The 27,105-nt window shown below is 47.6% G+C and overlaps 1 protein-coding gene across 9 annotated transcripts; it reads right to left on the bottom strand.

Moving 5' to 3' along the window:
• Positions 1-1,293: 1,293 nt before the first annotated feature.
• dot1l (DOT1-like histone H3K79 methyltransferase) lies at positions 1,294-25,303 on the bottom strand. 9 transcript variants are annotated; one of them, XM_077024554.1, is made up of 29 exons: positions 25,147-25,303; positions 23,903-24,022; positions 18,819-18,862; positions 18,621-18,695; positions 18,246-18,309; positions 17,903-18,131; positions 16,894-16,988; positions 16,690-16,752; positions 16,051-16,106; positions 15,706-15,785; positions 15,468-15,536; positions 15,218-15,324; positions 14,957-14,998; positions 14,737-14,829; positions 14,260-14,500; positions 14,033-14,146; positions 13,810-13,901; positions 13,590-13,691; positions 13,356-13,493; positions 12,865-12,990; positions 11,902-12,329; positions 11,706-11,802; positions 11,465-11,605; positions 11,264-11,345; positions 10,587-11,167; positions 10,114-10,319; positions 9,944-9,996; positions 6,047-6,646; positions 1,294-4,415 (listed from the first exon to the last, which is right to left on the bottom strand). In XM_077024554.1, exons 2-29 carry the CDS (start codon positions 23,981-23,983, stop codon positions 4,408-4,410), a joined length of 4,107 nt encoding a protein of 1,368 aa, XP_076880669.1. In that variant the 5' UTR covers positions 23,984-24,022; positions 25,147-25,303; the 3' UTR covers positions 1,294-4,407. The 9 variants fall into 9 exon arrangements, with proteins under 9 accessions (XP_076880669.1, XP_076880668.1, XP_076880667.1 ...); XM_077024553.1 differs by lacking the exon at positions 25,147-25,303 and adding an exon at positions 24,794-24,811; XM_077024552.1 differs by lacking the exon at positions 25,147-25,303 and adding an exon at positions 24,340-24,480.
• Between the last annotated feature and the right edge of the window lie 1,802 nt (positions 25,304-27,105).

Here is a 27,105-nt window from a genome sequence, read left to right as displayed (position 1 = left end):
CACACTGTAGTATGTCAGGCAAAAGCCTGATCTTTTAAACTAATATTTAAATGGTTCCTTATGGCCTGTAGCATTCAGCATCTGCTCAGTTTAATTTGTTGAATTTAACAATTAATTTATTTTACCACCTCTTTCACAAATATTCCAGAGTGAAGAGGTGAAACAGGAGATTTCTCAAAACAGGCCTGTGTTTGGTCAAGGCTGTGATACCATATGAACATTCTGTCCTCTTCTGAGGAAACACGTTTGTCGGTTAACTGTTCCCTCCATGTGCACATCAATTTCCATTTGATGATATAATGCAAATATTATTTATATCAATTTTCATACAAATGCTTAACAAATATTTAACTATGAACTGATATTTAAAAATGGCCTTCAATTACATATTGTTTTCAACTCCCAAAAGGTAATCCCTGATTCCCATAATACTGTCGTCCATATGTTAACTTTGTAATGTTAAAACAAGGTAAAAAGGAATTCTACAAAAGGACACACAAGAATGAGTCAGGTAAAGACTTTTTTTTTTATTAGAAACACTTTATTAAGTTAACAAAAGCTGAGTCAAAAGATTTTAGTCTTAATTTAAAACAGCTGCTCAAGTTCATTTGATAAAAGAACCAGCACCAAAGACAGCAATAGAAGAAGAATATTGGTGAAAACTTATTGCACCATCATTCTATCTCCTTTTGTGTGAAGAATAGAATGGAAGTAAATGTTTAATTCATTGAATAGAACGGCAATGCAACTGCTTTACAATTTCTTTACATGTATTTAGGATAATCTTTATGATTTAGTGTGACAGGTAGGCATAGAGTATGCACATGTATGCACTGGAGAAGACTAGCCAACACGGACCGCAGGAGAGAGGAAAACTCCAACACCCATCAAAGCAAGGCTGAAAACTGTAAGGGAGGATAAATTGGTGTTTGTAACCACAGACAAGCCAGCTAACATTTACACCCTTCCCTTTACGTCTTAAACACCGTCTATAAAGCCAAACAATAATCTTCCTGAGACTACAGAGGGACCTAAACGCATCCTTAGAGTTCACTCTACTGTTACAAACACATGCCAATAGAAGTTGCCTTTAAATGTACGACTCTAATCTTGCACATGTACCTGAGTAAATACACACTACCCTAATGAACTGTGATATTACTAAGAATTACAGAGATCAAAACTGAGACCTTTTCCCCACAGCTTCACAGGAATCTTGAGAGCAGCTTAAAAAAAACAAAGTCACCCTCACAAAGCTGTCAGAAAGTAGAAGCAGTTCAGAGGTCACAGAGCGAAACAAGCCAGGCGTGTACTGGAGTTTATTAAACATCTCACCCCTCTTTAGCACACTGTGAAAAATGTATCAATTCATAGCTGCATTATCCTTGTTTAAAGTGTAGGAAAGCACCATATTTACTGGTCTGGTCAAAAGTCTATTAAAATCATCTGGATTTCATGTCATAATAAAAGCATCATCAAGAAACAGTCGCAAAGATATCAAACACAAACAGGCAATTGAAACAGGTAACATTAACAAAGACTATTTGTATATATATTTATGTATATATATATTTAGACAGACCTTTTCAGTGCTGGTAACAATGTAACAATGAACTTATCTTCGGTCACACGTCCTCACTTCACAGAAAATGAGCATTACACATTTCTAATTTATAACACACTGTAGTCTATTCAACAGCATTGTGACTCTAAAGCTTAAGTGAGGCTGATCTTTCCTTGATCTCACACACGCACACAAACAAAAAAAAAAAAAAAAAAAAGAGAAAGATCTCACACACAAAACAATGCGAAATAAACCTGCACTTGCCTGGTGTCAGCGTCACTAACCACAGTCAGCTAGGTTACTGATGCTTCTCCAAACCTGAACACTGGGTCACCTCTCCCACGGGCCACATCAGTGACATTCTGATTCACTACAACTGACCCAGGAGGCTGAAACTCTGGAATGGAATGAGAGCGGTCACAACAAGCTCTCGGACAGGTGCTTCTGATTCCTGCGGGCCAAGCACCACCGGTTTCACGTGTGAAACGTCATGAGGGATTCTGGGTTATCTCGCTACAGCCTGGAAGGGAGGCTGTGGTCTCGGCGAACCACCAGTTGCTTTTCAACAGCTAACCCAAAACAAACAAGCATTTAAGAAAAGAAACTGCCATGCAGGCATAGTAGCACCGGCCAACAAAATGAAATCATAATGTGGGTTCAAGAGAAACAAGTCACACCCTGCCTACAGGCTGCTAGCACTTGCATGCAGAGCAGGTCGTTTTGGCTACAAGAGCACCGGTGGAGGTGGAAGCCCACTTGTAAGAGTGCTACGCTTCCTCTGCCTTTCCTGACACAAAATAAAGGTTCACACACTCGACATCTAGTCCGAGCAGGAGTTCTGGTGCCCACCCGCATGGTCCAAACAGGATCATCCTTAGTTCCTATGAGCAAAGCTGTTTCAAATACATGTGTATAGCCATTAGCCACAGCTGATAGCACTACGGACGACATGCAGAAACTGCTTCACACATGGTGTTTAATGCTATAGTATAAATAAATGTAAAAATAAAATAAAATAAAGGGGGAGGGGGGCCACAAGCAGTAAATAAAAGTCCCTGTTAACAGAAGCACCCAGAATGGATCTTATTGTGATGTTTTTTTATATAAATAGGCACAGTCCAGAGTTGTACAGATCATAGCACCATGTTTGTTTGTTTTTAGACTGAATCAAGTACACACACCGCACATATTGTGCTCTGTTACACAAAAATATCAACAAAAACAATTACATTAAAAGAAAAAAAAAGATAAATAATTAAATTATATACAATTATACAGTCTGAGAGTGATTCTCATTCACAGTACAAAACTTAAAACAGGGAGAGAGTGAAAGTTGCCCAGTAGTTCTTTTAAACATGTTGCATTTCCCCAGTGTGTGATTCTTCAGGTGTGTGTGTGTGTGTGTGTGTGTGTGTGTAAGCTGGTTTTCCTGCTTGCAGGGAGCACCACATCAGTGGACAGGACCATGCAAAGGCAGACGCTAAGTCTTTGTGAAACCCTTCTGAGCAGAAGGGCTTTGAGCACCACAAATCTTTATTAGTCTCAGACAAAATCACCTGAATAGGTACCATGTACAACACTGAGCTCCAAGTGTATGCATCTCTAAGATTTCATCAGTAATTAAGAGAGAAATGGAAGATTCAGTTGTAACAGACATTAAAGTGAAAAGCAATAAAGAGAAGAAGCAGACAGCAAATGTGTCAAGCTGGGGTGAACGTAGTGATTAGAGCGCGGGCAGCTGCACAGACTAACCTGATTGGCTCACACAGACTAACCTGATTGGCTTACACAGGCCATCAGTGTTCACTCCAAGTTGTGCTTAATCTGTGCGTGTGTGCGTGCGCATGTCTATAAAATGATCACTGTAATTTCTTTCAAGCGCATAAAATGAAACTATTACCAGTCATGTGTAATAAACAGCTCCACAGGTCTGATTTCCAGTGTAAATGTTACAACAGCTGCAGCTTGAATTAAATGCTTACAATCCTTTTTGTTATTATCCATAACATTAAAAATACAGAACCATATTTGGTTTTAAAGGTCTATGCTCACCCAGCAGGGTTAGATTTACGTATATACTAGTGGTGTCAATTCCAGGTTCCACGATTAAAAGTCCTCACCAGGATTTTGCTCAAGCTTGCTAGATTTTCTAATTAGTGCAATCCAGGTAAAATTAGTGGAATCAACACAATCCAGGAAGCCTGAGCAAAATCCTGGTGAGGACTTTTAATTGCGGAACCTGGAATTGACAGCTCTAGTATATACCCCTCCATTATATAACCCAACACCAGGTGTTCCAGAATGATCTGAACACGTGACTGTCATGCTCTAAAGGAATTCAACATATATACGGGGCCCAAAATAAATATAAAGACAAACAACCAAAGAAACAATGACCAAAAAAAAAACCCAGAATTTTTTTCAATTTCTAAAAGTGTGCCTTGAACGTGCTGCGTGTTAACTACATACTGGCAGCATGTCTGACTGCATTAAAAAGCCTGACTGATGATTAGGCAAAGCTGTCTGCTCAAGTACAGGTGTAAGAGAAGTGGATGTTGACGTTGTCGTGTGTATGTGTGTGTGTGTAGGGGTCTCCCGTCTCCACACTGGAGCAAGGGTACTGCGTGGAGCTGCGTCTGCGTGTGCCTGTGTGTGTGTGTGTGTGTGGATGCGGGAATCTGCTTTTCAATGTGTTGGAGTTCTGCTGCACCTTGGTTGCATTCTGATTCCCATGTCTGTTCTAGCGCTGCGGCCGTAATGAGCGTGGGAGCACCAGAGGGAGGCGAGCCCATTGGTCCACACCTGTCCATTGCATAGGTTATGTTAGGATGAGGTAGATCGCTTCAGTTACCTGAAGAAAGAGAAAGCAAAGTGATCGAGTAAGCAATAACTCATCTCACACACACACACACACACACACACACACACACACACACACACACACACACACAGATGAAGACGGACAAAATATGTGGAGAGCGGTTGGAGCCCACTGAAGCCAAGCACATACCTTGTTCAGACTGAGTGCAGTGAAGCAGGGGCAATGCAGCATTGTCATTATAAATTTGCCCCAGGATCCTGCTAAGCCCCGCCCCCCTCCCCTGCTCCCTGCTCGTGCCGCCTCCTATCTGGGGCGGCTGCTAGGGACCTGCGAGGCGGCGAAGGGCGCCTGCATACCCACAGTCCTCCAGGAGGCCGCGGCCCCGCCCCCGCTGCCGGTGCAGGGGGCGGAGGGCGAGGGCAGGTGAGGCGGGTAGTGCACGGTGAAGGGGCGGGACGATGAGGAGGAGGCGGGGTTAGACGTGGCACAAGCTGCAGGATTGGGAGGGTTCGCCGAGGACGAGGGGCCAACGCGGAGCGCCTGAAGGGAGGCGGGGGGTTGTCGCTCTGAACGGGGCGGGGAGGGCTGGGCGGGGGCGGGGCATGAGGAGGAGGAGGAGACGTTTAGGAGGGGGGGGAGGGGGAGGCAGGGAGAGCGTGGGGGGGGACGGGGCGTGCAGGACGGTCTGCGTGCGCCCGTGCTGGGCCTGGTGGGGGGAGGGGAAGACCGAGGTGGCTGAGGTGAGGAATGAGGCCCCCGCCTTGCTGTCCAGGAGCCTCTGCTGGGAGGAGAGGCTGAGCAGGGAGCCAAGGGTGCCGGGGCCCGGCAGAGCGGCCCCTGACTGCTGAGAGGAGACCGAAGGCACCATGTGGTGAAAAATCCCTGTAGACACACAGCGGAAAAACAGAGACAGAGAGGGACAGCGGTAGACAGACAGAGAGAAGGGTATACAGAGATGGAGGGATGAGCAAAGAGAGAAAGACAGATAGAGAGAGAGAGAGAGAAAGAGAGAGAGAGACAGAGAGGGGCTGAGCCAGGTTGTGCATAGCAGCAAGCGAGTCAAACAAAGCACACACAGAGCAATAAGGCATTCCACTGCTGACCCAACTAGTTCAACACCAAGACGGATTGTTTGTCTGCGTACACACCTGACCTTGGAAGACTGAGACTGTGCCTTCAAAAGGCATGATTTTGTAGAACTGGGCTGCAAGAGGAATGTCTCAACACCAACAACAAGGCGTGCAAATATGACATACACCCAAAGAAAAACGCGAAGGCCGCTCCAACGTCCAGAATTCGTAAATCATGGGTTTCTCATCACACAGCTCCAAACAAAACCACAAATGAATGTTTCGTGTTATCAATTTACTGACTTTCAATTAACTAAGTACTTGAAGATTGAAGGTGTGTGTGTTTTTTTTTTTTAACATCTTACAACTTGAAAAAATTTCTCTTGACCAAGTAAAGGGTCATGGGGCTGTTTTCTATGGGTGTGTAGCTTCGAGACTGTGGCTGCACAGCTAGAGATTTATCAGCACAGAAGCAGCATGGGGGAAGCCAGGCAGGGTAGGAGCACTGGACTAGCACTTACCTCACTGCCTCCACAGGGTCGGGACAGACAGAGATGGACAGACAGACAGACAGACAGACAGACAGCTCACCTCCTGCTGCGCCCCCTGCTAGTCCAGCGCTGGAAAAGCTGCCCAGTGCAGAGTGGCCGTTGACCAATCGTGGAGCTCCACTGGTCGGTGGGTTGGGAGCTTGCGCCCCAAACAAAGACTGCAAGACCGAGGCTCCACCCAGAGGGAAGTATTGTCCCACAGAGGAGGCGGAGGAAACGGTGGTGGCCCCGCCCACTTTCCCGCTCAGCATGCCGGCACTGGTTGCGGCGGAGATGAAGAGGTTCTGGCTGGCCAATCCGCTCATGGTCTTCAGCTCCCACTCGCGTGGCTTCTGCTTTGGCTGTGTGCGCTCGGACATTTGCGCGGGACGGGCGCCCGTCTCGGCGCCCTGGAACGGCTTGGGGTTCCCGTACGCCTCCCGTTCTCGCTCGGCCCTCCTCTGCTGCTTCTGGTCGGAGTCGGAGTCTCCTCCCCCTCCACGGGCCACGCCCACACCGAAGGGGGAGCCGCCCTGGCGGAGGTCGGGGGGCGTGGGCTTGGGGTCGGAAATGGGAGAGAAGGTGGACTTCCATTTGCTGGAGGAGGAGGAGGAGACCTCGCTGCTCACGCTGCTGGCCCCAGACCTGCGGCCCTGCGAGCCTGAGACAGGCAGACAGACGGAGGTTGCGTATAACACCCCACACACACACACACACTTATGCTGCTTCCTACAGACGACACTACACATCATCCATCACGTTTAGTTTTCAACGGTAATAAAAAGCTATGTACGCTATATTGCCAAAAGTATTCGCTCACCTTCCTTGAATTACATATGAGCTCAAGTGACATCCCATTCCTAATCCATAGGCTTCAATATGACATTGCTACAACCTTTGCAGGTAGAACAGCTTCAACTCTTCTGGGAAGGCTGTCCACAAGGTTTAGGAGTGTTTATGGGGATTTTTAAATCATTCTTCCAGAAGTGCATTTGTGAGGTCACATACCGATCTAATTCATTCCAAAGGTGTTCTATTGGGTCGAGATCAGGACTCTGTGCAGGCCAGTCAAGTTCATCCACACCAGACCTTGCCATCCATGGACCTTGCTTTGTGCACAGGTGCACAGTCATGTTGGAAGAGAAAGGGGACAGCTCTAAACTGTTCCCACAAAGTTGGTAACATGGAATTGTCCAAAATGTATTGGTATGCTGAAGCATTCAGAGTTCCTTTCACTGGAACTAAGGGGCCAAACGCAGTTCCTGGAAAAACCCCACACCATAATCCCCCCTCCACCAAACTTTATACTTGGCACAATGCAGTCAAACAAGTACCGTTCTCCTGGCAACTGGCAAATCCAGACGTCCATCAGATTGCCAGATGGAGAAGCGTAATTTGTCACTCTCTAGAGTCCAGTGGCAGCATGCTTTACACCACTGTATCCGACGCTTTGCATTGCACTTGGTGATGTATGGCTTAGATGCAGCTGCACGACCATGGAAACCCATTCCATGACGCTCTGTGCACTGTTCTTGAGCTAATCTTGAAGTTTGGATGTCTGTAGTGATTGACTCTGCAGAAAGTTGGCGACCTCGCTGCACTATGCGTTTCAACATCAGAGTTGCTGTTGTTCCCAAACATTTCCATTTTCTTATAATACAGCTGACAGTTGACTGTGGAATATTTAGGAGCGAGGAAATTGCACAGGTGGCATCCTATCACAGTTCTATGCTGGAATTTTAGAGAAAATTGTTTCTTCACAACCCTCTTCCTTCCTTCAGAACATGTCAGAGTTATTTCAGTCTGGATTTAGACCTCATCACAGCACTGAAACGGCACTTACTAAAGTACTGAACGATCTCTTAATATCCTCTGATAAAGGACACATTTCTTTTCTCATACTGCTAGACCTCAGTGCTGCTTTTGACACCATTGATCATAATATTCTACTTAATAGGCTGGAGACACTCATTGGCATAAGAAGTCAAGCACTCTCCTGGTTCAGGTCCTACCTGACAGGTCGTTACCAATTTGTACTAGTAAATAACGAATGCTCAGAGCATTCTAAGGTAAAGTATGGTGTCCCACAAGGATCTGTACTGGGCCCCATATTATTCTCATTATATATGCTACCACTGGGCACTATCATTCGTAGGCATGGTATTAGCTTCCATTGCTGCGCAGATGATACTCAGTTGTATATATATCTTCCAATCCGGATAATCTCACTACTACTCTCAAGATTGAGAACTGCGTCCAGGACATAAACTGGATGGCGTCTAATTTTCTTCAACTAAATTTCGATAAGGTGCTGATTCTTGGGCCTAAAGCTGCTATAAGCAATTGGGCTGATATTCCCCTTACCCTAGATGTTTCTTCAACACCTAAATCTACAACAAAAAGTTTAGGTGTCACTATTGATTCGGATCCTTCATTTGACACACATATATGCAATGTCTCTAAGGCTGACTTTTTCCATTTACGTAATATTGCAAAGCTGAAACACTTACTTTCTTTAGCTGATGCAGAGAAGCTGGTCCATGTTTTTGTCTTGTCAAGATTGGACTACTGTAATAGTCTTCTAATTGGATGCTCTAAAGAGTCCATAAAGAAGCTACAACTTGTACAAAATGCCGCAGCTAGAGTCCTAACCAAGGCTAGGAAATTCAATCATATTAGTCCCACTCTCGCCGCACTACACTGGCTGCCGATTAAATATCGCATTGAATTAAAAATTCTTCTGTTAACCTATAAGGCGTCTTGCCCCACAATATCCAAGTGAACTAATTGTTTACTACAACCCATCTCGCCCTTTGCGGTTCCAAAATGCTGGATTTCTCCTAGTTCCAAAAATTGGTAAGACTACAGCCGGAGGCAGAGCTTTCTCCTTTAAAGCCCCTCAATTATGAAATAGCCTTCCAGCTCCAATCCGAGATTCTGATACACTTCCAATCTTTAAATCTAGACTTAAGACTCACCTATTTAATCAAGCCTTCAGTTAATATTCCCCTTGTAAGGTGTAGGGGCTCGGGGGCCCCCAGACATTGAGATTTCTGGTGATCTGAGATGTTGATGCTGTCATCCAGCTGTGTCATGGCATCACTCAGTTGTGACAATGACTTGTCTGGAAAGCAATGTCTCAGTGAGCCCTCATGACTGTGGTCACCTCTGAACCTCTCCCTTTAGTTATGCTGCTATAGATTAGCCTGTCGGAGCCACATGCTGATCACTGGCACTTGAGCTATGTACTTTTAAATCAATGGTGGTTTAAGGTGATGTCCACTCAGTCCATATTGTCTATCTTTTTGCATGCTTCTACCCAAGACGATTGGATACAAGCACCTACAAGCACCTGGGAGATGGTCTGGCTTGCCGGTGGATGTACTGATGCTGGGGTTGGATGTGCCATTGCCACAAGAGGTCGTGCTGAGGCTAGCTCCTACCTGAGGCTCACCATCTACACTGAAGGGACTGTGACTACTTGGCCAAGGAACAAGAACCTTAACTATAACTATAGAACCACCTTTTGTCCACAAATACGGACTTGTGCTAACGGGCCGCCCAATGGAGGATGGGTTCCCTTTTGAGTCTTGGTCCTCCTGAGGTTTCTTCCTAATCCCCACCATTATAGGGAGTTTTTCCTTGCCACTGTCGCCTTTGGCTTGCTCATTAGGGATCTGGACTCATATGATTATAAAGCTGCTTTGTGACATGTGTTGTGAAAAGCGCTATATAAATAAATTTGACTTTGAATTCACGGAGCTCCTGAGTAGCAACACATTCTTTCACAAGAATGCATGCTTAGGTGCTTAATTTTATACACCTGTAGCTATAGAAGTGATTGGAACACTTGATTCCGATTACTTGGATGGGTGAGCAAATACTTTTGGCAATATAGAGTATCTCTGGATGCATCTGCAGCAGGGGCAGATGCATCCTTACACCTTTCACCCCTTACCTCTTTCACCATCTCTGCTTTCGAGGGAAATCGTAGCAATTTTCCTTTCGATTCTAAAAGCAAGAGTGAGAGGAAAAGTGTCAGCAGCTCAGAACGATCTCCACAGGAGTTTGTGAAGCATGAAGGTGGCCGCTGTGGGCCAGAGGAGGGGTGCGGACGGCTTCCCTCACCGCGACGAGCTGCTGTCTGCCGGGTACCCGCCGTCCTCGTCCTCTGAGCTGGGGGTGGAGGAGTAGCGGCCAGAGCCGTTGAGCTCCAGGGGGCGCTCTCGCTTCAGAACCGGCGGCTGGTCCAGGTCAGCTTCGCACGGGCTGCGGACGGACTGCTCCGGAGAGGAGATGGCAGAGATCTCCAATGGCTGGTTGATGTTGTTCACCTTGGGTCAGGATGAGATATTCACCGTCAATCAAGGATGCCCATCAGAATATGAGGAACGGAAAACTGAACTGGTTTATAGCAGATTCCCCACCACCCTTAAAACTCCTGGATGTTAAATATTAAGTCCAAGTTAAATATCACTTAAGACATTTTACACCATGTACTCCTGGACTTAAAATTCATTTCCTGGCATAAAAACGATCCATACGACAAGATTTGAGAATCGGGCTGGTGATCATCGTGGCCTGCCTGGGCGTCCACTCACCATGGTGTTGATATTAAGCGGAGAACCAGAGGAGTGGCTGGAGCAGCCCAGCCCGGGGAAGGACCTCCTTTTGGGGGAGGTGCTGGCTGGCAGGAGGCCGGAGGAGGAGCTGCGTTTGCGCCGGCCCCTCTTGCGGCCCTCATGGCTGTGGGAGCCTGGGGAGTGGTGGTTGTGAGGGTGGTGGTGGTGGTGGTGGTGATGGTGGTGGTGACCGCCGTGATGCTGTTGCCCATGCTTGGCCGACGAGTGATGCGGCCGCGCTCCTCCGGCAGACGAGGAAGAGGACGAGGACGAGGAGGAAGAGGAGAAGAAAATGCGACGCCGCGCCTCGCTGTCGAGGCCTTCCGTGTCCGACTCTGGGGCCGGCCGGTCGGGGCCCTCCTCGGGGGGAAGGCGGGGCGGGCGGTCGGCGTAATGCAAGACGCCCCCCGTGCCCAGGGGAGGGCTGAGGCCGGGCCCACGGGGCTGGAGGCACAGCAGGGGTGCGGCGTGGGGGGGAGGGGAGCACCTGCCGCCGTCCGCGTCCCCTGCGGTCACGCCGCAGTGGGAGCCGTTCACCAGCCCCGAGTTAGCGGAGTACCCTGAGGGAGAGACGTGATGGAGGGGGCAGACATCACACACCGCGTCGCCCCCAGTCCCGCACGCAGGCAGTCCCAGCACTGAGCGACGGCACCTACCTGAGTTGGGAGTCAGAGCCGATTTGGCGCCCATCTGCCCTGCCGATGGCTCTCTGCCAGACACGGGACTGGGAGTGCTCCTCTGAAACCACAACCGGACTGGGTGTTAAGGTTAAGGGGCGACGGCTACGTCCGCAAAAAACGTGCAAGGAATATACCGCGAACAGACACGTGGGGAGAGGCGTGGACGGAGGGACTGACCAGTCTCTCTGCGCGGCTGGGCAGGACCACGCTGGCCAGGGGGATGCTCACGGGGAGCTTGCTGGGGTGCACGGTGCTGAGGGGGATACTGACCGGGAGACTGGTGATGTCACCCGGACCCGCTGGGCTCTTGTCCTTCACCTTCACAGGAGGGAGGGAGCGATTCAGCACACGGCCACACACACACACACACACACACACACACACACACCCGCAGCCACACACAGTCTGTTACCCTCACTTTGAATGGAGCCGTTTGCTGATTCTCCGCTGGGCTTGGCGATAGGCAGCCCTGTTTTAGCCCGAGGGTAGGCGACGACACCATGCCAACATCACCCCTGCAAAGACAGAACAACAAACATAACAACAAGCCAACGCAGGTGTGTGTGTAGGTGTGTGTGTGTGGGCAGGCAAAATAACTCTGCAGTCCTGCTGACCTGTGGAGGGCGCTGAGCGCCCTGAACTGGCTGGGGTCTTGGTTCAGGTGCCTGCGCAAGGCAATCTTGGCCGGGGAGAAGCGAGTGTAATCGGGCAGCGGCTGGCCCGGCTGCCTGCTCCGCGCATCCGGGGTGGGGGGCACCATCTCGTGCTCGGGGGAGACGGGCAGGTAGCGAGACAGGAGCTCGTTCTTGCCGTTCCCCCCGCCGCCTCGCTCGTAGCCGGGGGAGGCGGTGCCGTTGATGGACAGCTCGGGGCTGAGGCCATTGAAGCCGGCCAACTTGGGGGCGTCGATGTCTAGAGGGGGGCGGGGCTCCAGGCTGGGAAGACTCTTACGATAGGGCGAATCTTCACACGGGCTGTAGGAAGATTTGAGCTGCAGGAGTTCCTGCTGCCTCTGGCTCTTCTCCAGCTCCACAATGCTGATCTGAGGAGCAGAGGGTGAAGGGGCAGGATTCAGACAGCAGAGGGCGCCCTAAGCATAATTTTGAATGCGAATTTAGTTCCAGAGCTGCCAACATAGTTCCTCGTCTTTCTTCTTGAAGGCAGTGAGATGGGTTTGGTTGGGTGATGGCCATTTTCTTAACCTGCTTAAAAATGAAATTTTAAGGAACCAAACTCCACAATCACATGCCTAATCACAATGTTGGATGAATGTGTAGTGAAGGTGCACTAGATTCTGAATAAAGATATTAATTCATAAATAAGAATCTAAACAACAACAACAAAGAATTATTCAGATCATTTGCAGGAATTCTTAAATTTTTGATACGAGATAGCATCCATTTTATGAGGCTGGGTTTGGGCTTAATTATGCAAATGATTTCTATTATTTACTTTATGATTACTACTGCGCTGCGCTGTGACTGGCAGATTCAGGGTTCTGAAGCGTGCGGTCTGAACTCTTTTGTGAACGGCAGGCGGCCACGGTCTCGAGCTCGGTCCCGCCGTGCGGGCCGTACCTGCAGCTCCAGGCAGTGGCGCTGTTTCTCCGAGATCTGTCTGCGGAGCGCTGCCTTCTCCTTCAGCAGGGTCTCCAGGCACAGAGAGCTCCAGTCCAGCTTCAGCTCCTCACAGCGGGCCTTCAGCTGCAGGGACGAGACACACGCCCACCAGCTGAAGGAGACTACGGACCCACATCCACGGTGTTAACTACACAGTCACGGCGAGCGGTTACTGGGAGCTTTAGTTAATACGCCCCAAAACGCGCTCACTTTACCCAAGGATCACAGCGTGTTTGTACAGCTCCTTTATAGTTTATCAAAGGCCTGGAACGAAAATTCTGTTGTTCTGACATGATGGCTTCTGTTCATGAGTGGATAATGTGCAATCTAACCCATCAAGACAGAACCTACAGAATCAGTGGGGGTTACTACTAAGGCGTAGCTGGGGAGTGTCCGGATGGGCTAGCGTGGGGTGACTGTGCCGGGTGACGGTGCCAGGTGGGGCTCACCAACAGCAGGCTCTGGTCCTTCAACTCCACCATGTCTCTCTCCAGCTGCTTGGTCTGCTCACGCAGCTGCATGTTATGGGCCGTGATCTCTTTCTGGGCCTGCACCAGGTCCTCCACCGTCACCGCTTTCACACCCAGCTGCGAGGGGACCGAACGGGGGGGGGGGGGGGGGGGGGGGTTAGCCGTGCCGGGCTTCTCCACGCACATCCTCCCCCAGCTTGATGAGGCACTTACCTCCTCCAGCTTGGACTGGAACAGGTCTTTGATCCGCTCCTTGTGGGTGTGGCACGCACTCACCAGCTGCTGGGCTTGACCCGACAGCTCGGTGTGTCTGAGCTGAGGGGGGGGGGGAGAAGGAACACACGACATCAGGGGCCTCGTACTGGCAGCGAGGAGGCTCGTGGTGTAGCGGAGACGGAGCCGTGAGCTGGAGGCGCAGTGCGTGGCGTCCTACCCTCTCCTGCTCCAGAGCCTGTTGCAGGTTCGTGCGGTACTGCGGGGTCTTCATATGGGCCATGAACTGCAAGTACTGGACTTTGACACTATCTGTGACGGGGGGGAGCACAAAACGAGACGGTCAGCGGCCACACGGAAACCGTGACGGCAGGGTGGGACGGGATAAGAGGCCCGGTGTGCTGCGGGTGTCGGGTCGGGTCGGGTGGGGGGGGTGTGCTCACCCAGCAGCGCCTGCAGACCCGGTGGCGTGGCGCAGAGCAGGAGCTGGCTGGCCGTGTAATGCTGCACTTTGGGAGGTAGGTGGTAGAAGGCGCTCTGAGGTGACCTGTACGCATCTGTGGGGAAACAGCAGCGGCGGAGGGGTCAGCCCAGTCTAAAGCAGAACCGCACCGCGGGTTTGGGCCGAGGTCGGTGGTGGTAGTGGTGGGGGGAGCCGGTCGGGACTCACCCTGAGGGGGTGCTGCCGACACGGTCTTGGTGTGCAGCAGATCCAGAGCGCTCTGGGTCTTCTTGGTCTTGCGCTCGGTGGCGGCAGCGACGGCTGCTACCGCCGCGGCCGCCTTCTTGGGCCGCCCGCGCTTTCTGCTGCCCTGCTTACGGCCCTTGGCCAGCAGCTTGGTCCGCCGGGGTTTAGGAGACGGCTTCACAGTGACCAGAGGGCCCAAGTTCTCCTCCTCACCACCGGAGTCCTGCAGGAACAGACGGCAGAGAAAATCACCTGGACTGTGGAGGCTGGATGAATGAGCGTGCGCGCACATGCACACACAACCAAGCAGCCGGATGAAATGGCTCTCTTGAAAAGCCACGCAGGACACTCCAAATGTAAAAACACTGCAGAGTTATCCTTTAGGGGAGTGAAGTGTTCATTCAATGGGCCACGGGGAACGTCATGTGGAGGGTGGAGGGGAAGATGGAGCAGGCCTACCTTACTCTCCTTGGGCTTGGTTGGGGTTGTGGTGGTGCTCTTGCTGTCCTTGGTGTCTTTTTGTTGACGGCGTCTCGCAGCTTCCTGTTCTTCCTACAGCCAATGAGGGGACAGAGACATCGCCGGTGTCAACAGAACAACGGAGCTGCAAGCAATTGCAATTTGCAGTTCAAAATTTTTTTTAGAGAAGGTTGAGGGAAAAAAAGGAGGCAAAACTCACCCTGAGTTTAGGATTTTTGAGACTAGAAAAATAGTTTTCAAGCTGTGAAGAGGGGAAGAGGGGGAAACAATAGTTCAGCGAGTGAAATGACACCGTTTCAACTGTGACACACGTCTATGCCAGTAGCAACTTTTACAAGAACTGCTTGATCTCATCAGTACAGCTTGCTGTGAATGTCACAGTGCAGGTGAAACAGCAGAACATAAAACTCTGATTGCGCCGACGGGTCTCACACACACACACACACGCAAAAATACTCACTATGGTGCGGTCTATTGTATGTAGATAGTAGGAAACTGGCTTCCCCGTCCATGACACAGAGCCTCTCAGTGGAGACAGCTCAACAACACGCATTATTGTGCCAATATCTATACAAAAGAAAACCATACAGATTATACACACACACACACACACACACACACACACACACACAATGGAACATACAAAGCAACACATGCATCGTACATCACACATGCATCAGTTGATGCGTGTGAACGCAAACAGAACTTACCACTCAAGTTTCGACTGTTTATTCTAAAATTAAGAGGTGCAAAAGGTTTTGAGGATACTATTTTTCCACCTGAAAGAGAACGGACACAAAGACAGCACTGTCACGAGGGAGGAACGTGGGCTGAAAGGTTTGGCTTCAAGTCTAGGGAGCGTGTGTCTGCACCAGCCTCAGGTTCTACCAGAGACCTCGCAGACACATCACAACCCTGCTCAGTCTGTAATGACAAACATCTACACACCTTCCTTCATGTTGGCAAATCGCTCCTTCAGCTGGTGATCTACCTCTGGACCAAAGGCAAAATTATTCACAAAAATAACACTGCAAGAGAACATATAAAATTACTATCACTATATTTCTACAGACATTTTTGTTATACATTGCTTCACACACAAATATACAACAATGGATTTGGAAGGTATGTTTGAATAATGAAATGTGTCTGCTGTAGGTGGTAATACTATAATCTTTATTAATACAGTTATTGTAGACTGGTGGCAATACAATAACGTTTTATAAAATAGTTAACGCAAGTTTAACGTAAGAATTCAAATAAGATCCTGACCAAATTAGCCATAAGCTATACCTTGTGTTGGCTATTCTGTCTTTCCAGTCTTCTGAAAGAAAATCTCCTCTCTCTAGCTATGGGATGAGAAAAGGAGATCGCAGTGAGCACCATGACCGACAAGAACCGTGTTGTGGTGCCACTAACCTCATTAATGGATGGCACATCATTCGGGTTCATTTCATACTCTAGCGGTTGAACCACGGAGGCCAGAAGCCCCGCCTCCCGCCAGAGAGTCCGAAATGAGCACAAACTCGCATGGGTTGCCGGGCTTAAAAAACCAAAACAACCACATAGCCAATACCCTTTGAGGCTAGTTTGTAATTGGATGAAGGCCATTTCCATCCTCTTGAAGCACCACACCATGACATTTGACCTTTCATCCAAAGAATCTGGTAAGAACGACCCTTTGACTTGGGGCCCATAGCAGACAAACGCAAGACCAACACACCTTTGCAGACCTTCATCTTGCTGATAGTGTACAGAAGCTGTTCAAAGCTCCATACTTATAAAAGAAAGGAATTCCTTAAAAATCCATTATTACCATGTTATATCAAAATTTTAACTATGAGAGAACATAAAGTACAGTATGTAACTTAAAATGCTAGCGGTCTTCTAGCCATTAACGTGCGTCACATCCTTCCTCAAACTAATACTAACCGTGTATTCCCCATGTTTTTTCCCATACCACTTCATCCACCTCTTAAACTCTCTGTCCATTGCCTGTAACCCAAACAAACAGCATTAGGCATTAAAAACACGCATCGAACACATCTCGTAACAAATCTCGTAAAGACGCTCAGCGGAGCTCCCGTCGCACCGCGAGTCCGTGCGGATTCGGTCAAGGAAAAAAGTGCAGCGCACCTCTGCGTACGTGGCTGGAATCTCCGCCTTCTCCACGCCGTAGTAGTGCTTACAGTTAGTGGCAGCCGCGACCTGCAGCACCACCTGGCCCACACCTGCAGTTGGGGGGGGGGGGGGACACGACACCAACTTGCAGTTAGAGGACGAAACTGTGAGGACAGAGAGTGCGTCCAGCAGGGAGTGCGAGAGTGTGCGCTCGCAAAGGAAACGCAACACACAGTCAGCCGGGAGCGGGTGTCTTCACACATACACATATGCAGAGGCGACGTGTGTAGGAGTAAACAAGATGGCGCCTGCTTCCACGGTGTGACTGTAAGGGAGCGCGTCGCGCTGGGGGAGCCGCGCTGCTATATGCGCCAAAGTAGGTAGAAGAAAGGTCTTTAGATTGGAGTTCAAAACTTTGAGAAAAGACAAGTGAAAAGTGCATCGTGCTAATGATGCACTGATCCGGTGTAAATATTAAGGTGGCATGTAATTCATTAATCGTGCAATCGTAATTTGTTTACGGGTTGAACGCAGAAATGTTACAGTTCGTCATCAGGGGTGGGTTTCCCGAAACATTGGTAGCGCTAAGTACTTCGTAACCTCGTACATTTCATACGAGGTTACGAAATACTTAGCGCTAAGAACGTTTTGGGAAAGACTATGTTTCTGCCACTCCTGCTACTCCCTAGCGTTAGTAAACAAGTGTAAAAGCTTGAACTGCAGTGTGTCTGAGGTGTCTGCAAACGCACTTTTGACACTTTCAGTAAGGCCTACGTGTCGCTGCAGCGGTGCTGTCTAGCGCCCAACCCCGGCCAAACCCCCCTGGTGATGGCGGCTCAGCACAGGAGCCAGACACAGAGGGGACGGGTGTGGGGGTTCTGTTCTACACCTCTTCCACCGTTAGCTGCGATTAAACCAGTGGGGAACCCAAACAGAACCTAATGAATCACCGTATTGCTAGAATGAACAATAAAGCGAACATGCTGCGGGTGGGTGGGACGCAGGACAGAGGCGCGGGACTAACCGCTGCCCAGGTCCACGAAGGTATCGTCCTCCATCATCTCGATCTCGTCTATGATCTGAGCCACCAGGTCGAAGGAGGTCTCCCCGTACACCTCGGGCGAGAAGGGCTCGTAGTTGTTGAGCTTTTCCGGGTCGGTGACGGAGTGGTTGTAGACCTGCTGCAGGATGTGCCGCAGGAGACCGTTGGAAGGCCTTCTGTTCAGCTTCATGGGCTGGGTGGTCCCTTTCCACTGCGCTCGCAAAAGCACACCACAGTCAGATCATCTGGCTTTGGCAGAAGCTCTCGGTTTGCAGCATAACGATCTGTTTGCACGTGTAATTATCCTTCATACGAGTCAACTCACCAGTTGGTGAATGCTGTCGATGGCTCTGTTGTACTTGTCACATAGTCTTTGCATACTCTCAAAACTGGAGAAAAGACGCTGAATTAACAAAGTTATATTCAAACAGCTCCTTTCAAGATACCCAAGGATCTCCTCGCACTAAGCCTCAGACACAGATGTCCCACACAGCCATTATTCTTAGGTTTACATTTGCTGCGAGCTATGAGCTGATGTTTTTTAGAATCAATCTTCTTAAAACACCCAGACCATAGTAGTCATCATATATGAATGAATGAAATAAAAGCTACATCAGGAATAGACTGGACCTATAAATCCTGTAATATTGAATTGTTCCTGTGTCTGTGTGCTAGATGAAAGAAGAAAAAAAAACATTACCTCTTGGTGTCGTAGTCGATGAGCACATAGTTCTCCATAGCCAGCTTAAGATCTGGGATCTCCTCACACACCCATCTAGACAAAGCAAAGACGCAAACGCAGTTCAACATTGAAATAATCTAAGGGGAATTGGGGAATTACTGCCCAGCTCCAAACTACATGTCACTGACGTCACTGCGTATTTAGAGTTTGACGTACCGAATGGTTTCGATGATTTCATGGGCAGCATCATGATGTTTGTCCTGGGAGTGAGAGACAAATAAGGACACGGTGAGTGAGTGAACACAACACACATGTTCACACAGCAGCGTCCCCTGGTGTTCAGGCCAGGAGCAGCAGCGTCCCCTGGTGTTCAGGCCAGGAGCAGCCACAGGCCTCAGCTGACGTCAGCTAACCCACAGAACATATACTGCAGACATAAGCACACTGAATCTGCTGGACACAAAAGCAGCTTGGGAGCTGAAGTTGCATCTTAAGCAAGTCTGAGGTAAACCAAACAGCACTCAGCAGAACGCAGACACGCTGACTTCGCAAAGTGGACGAACACTAAAACTACGTAAAACTGGCCCTCTTGCAGGTTAATCAAACGGGTTCTGTGGAGTTCAAAACGGAGTTGTAATAAAAAGAGAATTAACAAGAGTTAGACAGAACCAGATATAAAAGTTATTCAAGGAGGGTATAAAAGAAAGAATAAATTCAACCCCCCCACCCCCCCCCCCCCCCCCCCTCACACACACACACAGAGTATTGGGGAATATATAGTACACTGTGAGTCATGACAGTGCACTGTTTACTATTATGCCTCGGGACACGTTTGCCACGCTTCTCTTCCATAGCGTTATAGTCTAAGTTATGGTATTAGTTTACAGAGAGACAACAGATGTGAACCTGTGTGTTTATACTTCACTGAGGAAGCTGCCCTGTTAAGGGATTAGCACGGCCGCTGCCTCTGTGCGCCTGCGTCTGGGCTGGCTGACCCAGTGACCCACTTTCTGCCGGCAGGGGCTTGAGGAGCCTCCCGAGTGCACCGCTGCAGGGCCCAGACGCCTCTGCAGGCCCCGCCTCTCCCGTTTCACCGGGCCCCGCCTCATGGCCCTTTTTTCCCGCTCTAAACTGGCCCCGCCCTCCCCCGATCTGCAGTTCTGCTACTGAGGGCGGGCGAGGACAACCGGGGGCGGAGCCTCGTTGAAACGGAGAAGGGACGTGTGCTGCTGCGAAACAGCGGCACGCCGAGGACGGAGTGTGTGTGTGTGTGTGAGAGATTACGTTTGTGAAAGGAGGGGGGCGGTGTTCCTGTGGGTGCACGCAGGGCACACAGCAACACCAGCGCAGCGGCTAAAAATAACCACGGCCGGGGCACAGAATCAGAGCTTGAACACGCGAACAAAAAAAGAAAAAAAAAGGGGGGGGGGGGGGGGGGGGGGGTTGGGGGGAGTGTGACGGGCGGCACACGTTAGGGGGGGCCGAGCATGCCTGTGACTCACCCGCACTCTCACGTAGACAACTCGTAGTTCCACTCTGTGACTCACGGGAAGGCGTGTGTGTGTGTGTGTGTGTGTGTGTGTAGGGGGCGTTGTTACTGGGGGGGATTACACATACCTTACAACACAGCCCTCAACAACCATTTATCACTACACCGAGAAGATTACCTCATTCCGTGACCTTTGTTCTAAAGCACAGGCGGGAATTTGCTTTTCTTCTCAACACACCACACCTTTACAATGGATACAAACCCATTTTCTCTCGGCCTGTACTGTACACCATGTTATAAGGAATGCTGTTTCGTGAACCGGGGTGCCTGCACCATGGGCACCGGCTTAAGGCATTTGGTTAAAATTACTGAACTGCAACGCAACTCATCCAGAAATTGAACAAAGAGGGGCCCATCACATGGAAACACTTAAGGGGGATGTTTGGCCTTCAGATGTTCCCTCTCACCATCACTCGGGTCAACCAGTACCACCACATTGTGTTTCAGTTGTGTTTTTCTGACAGTTCCCATGGTGTAATCGCCACTCTGTATTGGTGAATTGGCCTTTCCTAAAGCGCAGTGTTACCGAGTGGGTAGACGACAATACAAAGTGAAGGTGCCGCAGTCTAGACGCTGCAGACGGAGTCACTGCGTCTTCCCTCCACCACTGACTGCAGGTGTCAAGAGCTACTGAGTAACAAAAGGAGGCAGGGACAAAGTATTTTGATGGTAATTGACTACAGTTCTCCTGACAATTCTGCTTGAATTCATGCAGGAGTGACGGGAAGAACTCGGTCTGTCTGAGCTTTTGCTGGAAGGAGATAGAGGGGGAAAAAAAGGTTTAAATGTTTGCATGCAATCCTTTTTCACAGAAATCGACCGTTCCAAAACAATAGCTTGTGTGGTTCAACACTGCTTGGGTCTGTGAAACTGTTTATGCAACATCAGCCTTTAACAGAGGGCTGTAATATGTCTCAATGGGTGGGGCACCTCTTATCAGCCTAAGTCACGACGACGAGTCATTTAAGGTGAAGTGGGCCAGGGCAGTAAATGAAGTCATCTTTCACACAAAGCTTCCCGAATATGAATGACAAAACGTACATTTACACACGTGGAGAAAATGTTGGGGTGTTTTTTTTGTTGTTGTTGTTGTTGTTTGCGCACTACAAACTGACTTCAGAGAAAAAACATTCGGAGAAAACCACATTTACGTTTTCTGAGTAGAACCTCTTTGATGGAACTCATTAGGTTTGCTGTGAAAGAGTGGGAGAACACAACCGAAACGCACTCGTCACTGTGGAAACCAACCACAGTCTTTGATCTGCCTCCTCTTCCGTCTGCCATTCACTCCGTGTAGCATTCAATAGTTCACGGTCATGTTAGCAGCAACATGAAATGGGACTCTCCAAATTATTATTTTTTAACGGCTTTACAGTTTAAAATAAAAGTCAGTACTTAAAATGCTTACAGTGGGAAGTGAGTCCAATATAATATATAAAGAACTAAATATTCAAAAACTCTCCATCATGTCTCACATTCCAATGACGGTCTAATCAGACCATTATGTTTATTTCCTTCCTCTGTGACAGCTGAGGTTTTACACCACTGTGAACGCAGTGCAGAGCGATTATGGGGATGAAATGTGTGGAATGTTGCTCTGTCCACAGTCAGCCATCCAACTGAACGCAGTGCCACTGGTGTTAATCACGCTGAGGAATCTAAGGATTATAAACACTCTAAACGCACAGTGGCTGTACTCTGCTGTACTCTGCTGTACTCTGCTGTACTCTTCTGAGAAAGCAGAATATTTGAAGTCATGGCTCAAATGATAACATGGCCCTCTTAATAAGCGGTCTAGCTATCTTATTTCAGATGGCCATTACATTCCGTGTCTACAGCCATCTTAAGCACAAAACGAAGCAATCTTTAAACTGTAAAATAAAATGTCATCTGGAAAATTGCAGAGCTGCAGCAGTAAGATGATAAAAGCTGCATGTGCTGTGTTTCCTGACATGAACTTGTTCTCAGGTTGACGGTTGGACCAACAGTACTCCAGCGCTAGCAGACGAGCGCAAACACAAGTGATCACAAATATATTTTACTACCAATAACTGACACAGAAATAATTCAACCACGACCACACAGGAACATCAAGCTCCCGCCTGACCGTGCAACCCGCTTCATATGCCCTTTGTTCAAAGAACTGAAATAGTCATTTGATTAAAACTAACCACATCTGTGTCAAAGCATCTTAAATATGCTGCTGCATCTGACAAACATGCACAGTATATCTGTGACATTATTAGATAGTATATCTCTACAGTATATCCGTGGCATTATTAGTATATCTACAGTATATGTGACATTATTAGCTAGTATATCCGTGGCATTATTAGTATGTCTACAGTATATGTGACATTATTAGCATATCCATGACATTATTAGTATATCTGTGACATTATTAGTATATCTACAGTATATCCGTGGCATTATTAGTATATCTACAGTATATGTGACATTATTAGCATATCCATGACATTATTAGTATAACAGTGACATTATTAGTATATCTACAGTATATCCGTGACATTATTAGTATATCCGTGACATTATTAGTATATCAACAGTATATGTGACATTATTAGCTAGTATATCCGTGGCATTATTAGTATGTCTACAGTATATGTGACATTATTAGCATATCCATGACATTATTAATATAACCGTGACATTATTAGTATATCTACAGTATATCCGTGGCATTATTAGTATATCTACAGTATATGTGACATTACTAGCATATCCAGGACATTATTAGTATATCTACAGTATATCCGTTACATTATTAGTATATCCGTGACATTATTAGTATATCAACAGTATATCCGTTACATTATTAGTATATCCGTGACATTATTAGTATATCAACAGTATATCCATGAAATTATTTGTATATCTACAGTATATCCGTGACATTATTAGTATATCAACAGTATATCCATGAAATTATTAGTATATCTACAGTATATCCGTGACATTATTAGTATATCCATGAAATTATTAGTATATCTACAGTATATCCGTGACATTATTAGTATATCCGTGACATTATTAGTATATCTACAGTATATCCGTGACATTATTAATATATCCGTGACATTATTAGTATATCTACAGTATATCCGTGACATTATTAGTATATCTACAGTATATCCGTGACATTATTAGTATAATTACTCTTTTAAAGCGACACACGGAAGGGGACGTTGGCTCCTGTGCTAGTTAGCTAGTGTGCTAGCTGCTGGTCACCAGCTCGTATTAAGGAATAATAAGCTAGTTAGCCGCGGTAGCCACGACCGAATATCCATTCAACTCCATTCAGAACCGAGTCGAATTATTACCAGCAAACTAACGCTGGTTTATATCACACGAAACCCGAGAAACGGCAACAAAAAGTAGAAACACGAACCGGCTCTCTAACTAACTTCACTGTTGTTGCAGGTTCCGCCGTGAACGACGGTCCTGGGTCAACACCTCGCTACAGATCCCGGGTAGAACGGCGGATCTCCCACATCGTTAACACACACACGGAGCCAGACGTGTACCGCACACATTAACGCCCGTTACGGCCACGTTTAGGCGGTTCGACCCGGTATATCCGCCCGTGGGCCGCCCCACAGCCCCGGGTGTCCACAGCGGTCCCAGCGCTGGCTACATTAGCACCACCAACCCCCCCGGGGGACTCGTCGGCTGTTCGACTAAACACGCGCTTCACTTCGGCGGACTCGTCTAGACGGGCTCCAGTACTCACGTAGACCGGCAGCGGCCACGGGTAGCCCGCAGGTTCGGCCCCGACCGGCGACTTCAGCTTCAGCTCCAGCCGCTCTCCCATCCTCGCCGCCCTCCGCGCTCTCAGCTGCTCGCACGGGAACTACAGGTTAGCCACAATTTGGAACATTTTGAGAGGAAAATAATATCACAACCCCGACAAAATCCCCCAAACGACGAGTGTTGCGAGACGCCCGCGTACAGTCGTACGTGTGCCGTGTTGTTTACTCAGATTTAGACCATGTAGTTCGGGTAATTCATATATATAAAAGCTGCTCATGCCGAGCGGCCGCTCCACCTCGGCACAACCGCCGCCATCTTGACCGGCACGGGAGAACAGACCGTACCAAACCGGGAGGAGGAGGGGGAGCGGACCCGGGGCCCAGCTTCGGTGCGAACGAGAACGAAAACACAACTTACCGACATAATACGGGGATTACTTATTTTAGCTTTAACATTGGTTGGATGGCGATGACACAAATCGACTGGAGTTTATTGACGAATAAAAGTTTCCAGTGCCGATAACCGTTGAATAGGCGGGATGTACCACTTTCCTCTTCATAACGCAGGTCAACAGAAAATGTTTGAATGTGCCGGGAACTTAAGGGCAACTTCCTACTAAATGCCTTCAGCTAGATTAACGGACATGCATGTCGAGTATTCATGAATTTTAAATACAACTGCCACTATTTTAATATAATTTTGAATCCATTAGACGATATAAGCAGCTAATGAAGATAACGGTCTCCAGTCGAGAGTTCTCCGCAACTTAGAACAGCTAGCAACTAGCTAGGTAGCTAGCTTACTGTAACTTGGATCAAGATGAGTCAGAAAAAAAACTGGTTACGGACTGTTTATCTGTTCAGAATCTTACCATGTGCCAAAACTGAGTGTTTAGTTGGTTAGGGTTCGTAGTTGAACCAGTTATGGGGTGTCTGGTGCTGTGTCCTTTCCACACTGACATAACTGTGTTGATTTGAAACGAAGGAAATGACTCGTGTGAAAATGTCCCCCTTTCCAAAATAATAGGGGTTAGTATCTTGTATGAGTACCATATCTTTGGTTGGTTGTTCAGATTATATCACATGGAAATTGACGCTGTATGAAAAAAGTTTATTTCATATTTGTAATTATGGTATTTTTTTTTTACATTTTAACTGTTTATCAATTATGCTTTAATAATCATAATAATAACAGTAATAATTTAAGAGTAGGCACATACATTACCTGAGATAGGATTTGGGCCAAATGTCAAAATCCAGGACTGATTATTTCAGGGTGTCCTGTGTGTCAGAAATAATAGACTGACACAGCCATGCTGTTGCTGGGGTCAATCCATACCTTTTTATGCTTCCTTTCAAGCCATTTGCCTTTTATTAATAGTATTGTACCTATTATGTAGGAATCTCCCGAGTTAGAGAATACAATCCATGATGAACCACTCATCAGAGCACATTCTGTCACCTCTCTTTGTAACTATGTTTCTTGACTGTTCAGATGTACAAGTTCAGATATGCTAGCAAACACATGACAATCCCAGTCAGAAGGTAAGCACCTACAAAATCTTGCCATAGTGTTCCAAGACCATAATTACAGATTTGCACCATTGTGCTAAAACCAGTTGAAGATTATTCCACTGCGCATAAAGAAAGATTTTTAACCCATCATGAATCAGCAGACCATATGATGGTTTTGATTCAACTGTACACTGCATTCATGCCAGCATGAGAGAAGTATATGTCAGCCTGTAATTTGCAGTCCTAAGATACCTTTGGGGTGTCTCATAAGGGGCTGTGTGTGTTATTGGATGAACGAGGGATCTGGAGTGCTGCCAAGTTGAACTCTCTGACACACCCCCCACACACACAGAGGCCAACAAAGTGGTCCCAAGCCAAACTCGACTCTACAAAGCCAACTGGAACAAGAGTGACCAAATTTCAAACATTGCGTTCCGTTGCATTGTGCATGTGAATTTATCGCATTTTGCTTATGGAGATGCGTGCAAGACTGTCTACTGAAGTGTTAATATTTCAGCTAGCTAGGCATCGTCACTGCTGCCATATGAGGAGTGGGTCTCGGTTCCAGCTTGGAAACGGAGACAGAGAGAGCAGCAACATATGGTCTCAGTGGGGAAACAGGCCACTGTGTCCTATCTGTTGTCCTTGGCATAGGTTCCTTTACATTGCAGTTGTTGCTATTGTATGAGAATCTAATGTTCCCAAAAACGACAAGCATTTCTTTTTATTTGTATGGCTCAACACTCCATTAAGGTAACTGCAAGAAAATCTTTGAAGTACTCCATGTCCTCACACTGCAGGATCAACCGAATTTGCAAGTCTGTGCTTCCATCTAGTGGACAACATTATTCACAACATGCCGTTGATCCAATGTGACTTACCAGCGACGCCCGACACTCACACTCATCCAAACTCGAAAATATCGACCCGAGTCCAAAAAGACAAAACGGTTTTCAAGAGTTTTATTGAAATACTAAGACAAATTTCAGTCCCAGTCCCATATCGTTTCAAAAAGCACGCTTTGGGTTTTAGCGTTAACATCTTTTCAGAAGCCTCCCCTTTTGCTAAAACAGCAGCATATTTCATCTTATGCAAACCTATACAACAGGTCATTTGGCACATTCAGCCTAGCTCATTATAGTGTGTGTTTTCTACCCACACCAACAGCACAGCAGACTATAAATCCCAACAAATGCTATCTTCTCTGGGGTTGTGCACATTTCTTAAGCCAATTTCTTTTGCACCGTTGACAGCATTACTGAAGTGAAACCAAGACAATGAAATGCATCCAAAATGACAAGACCCAAATGTTACTTTGCAGATTGTACCCATTAGCTTTAGCACCAGTTAGAACTATGAAATGCCAGCAGAAAGAGAACAAACCCACACGAAATGAAAAACCTACTCATTTGTGTTCATACTCATTTAAATGTGGTCCATTTTAGATAAAAGGCTAAAGAGGAAGACCCCTGTGCCTTACAGAGGTTTCTCATTTAAGTCCTTAAATGTACTCAAAGGTAAAGTACGAGGCCCAAAGCAAATTCTAGAACCACAAAAAAAAAAAAAAATTATGGAACCGAGCACAAGAGAGCAGCGTTCCTGATGGGAAAACTAGGAAGGTACGTTCTGTTCCCAGTCCTGGAGCGCTGGTGCACACAAGTCTCACCAG

This window comes from Brachyhypopomus gauderio, chromosome 12, assembly GCF_052324685.1.
Source record: "Brachyhypopomus gauderio isolate BG-103 chromosome 12, BGAUD_0.2, whole genome shotgun sequence".
Lineage (NCBI taxonomy): Eukaryota > Metazoa > Chordata > Actinopteri > Gymnotiformes > Hypopomidae > Brachyhypopomus > Brachyhypopomus gauderio.
This window is presented reverse-complemented; position numbering and strand designations above follow the sequence as displayed.

What these genes read in the sequence shown, in the direction of transcription:
- dot1l (XM_077024550.1), bottom strand. Translation starts at nt 24,199, where the DNA reads ATGAGCAGCTTTTATATATATGAATTACCCGAACTACATGGTCTAAAT. An exon ending in ATCGACTACGACACCAAGAG is followed by an intron (nt 18,310 to 18,620) that starts GTAATGTTTTTT and finishes TCTTTTCTCCAG; the next exon opens with TTTTGAGAGTATGCAAAGAC. An exon ending in GCCACTGCCTGGAGCTGCAG is followed by an intron (nt 12,330 to 12,864) that starts GTACGGCCCGCA and finishes TCTGCTCCTCAG; the next exon opens with ATCAGCATTGTGGAGCTGGA.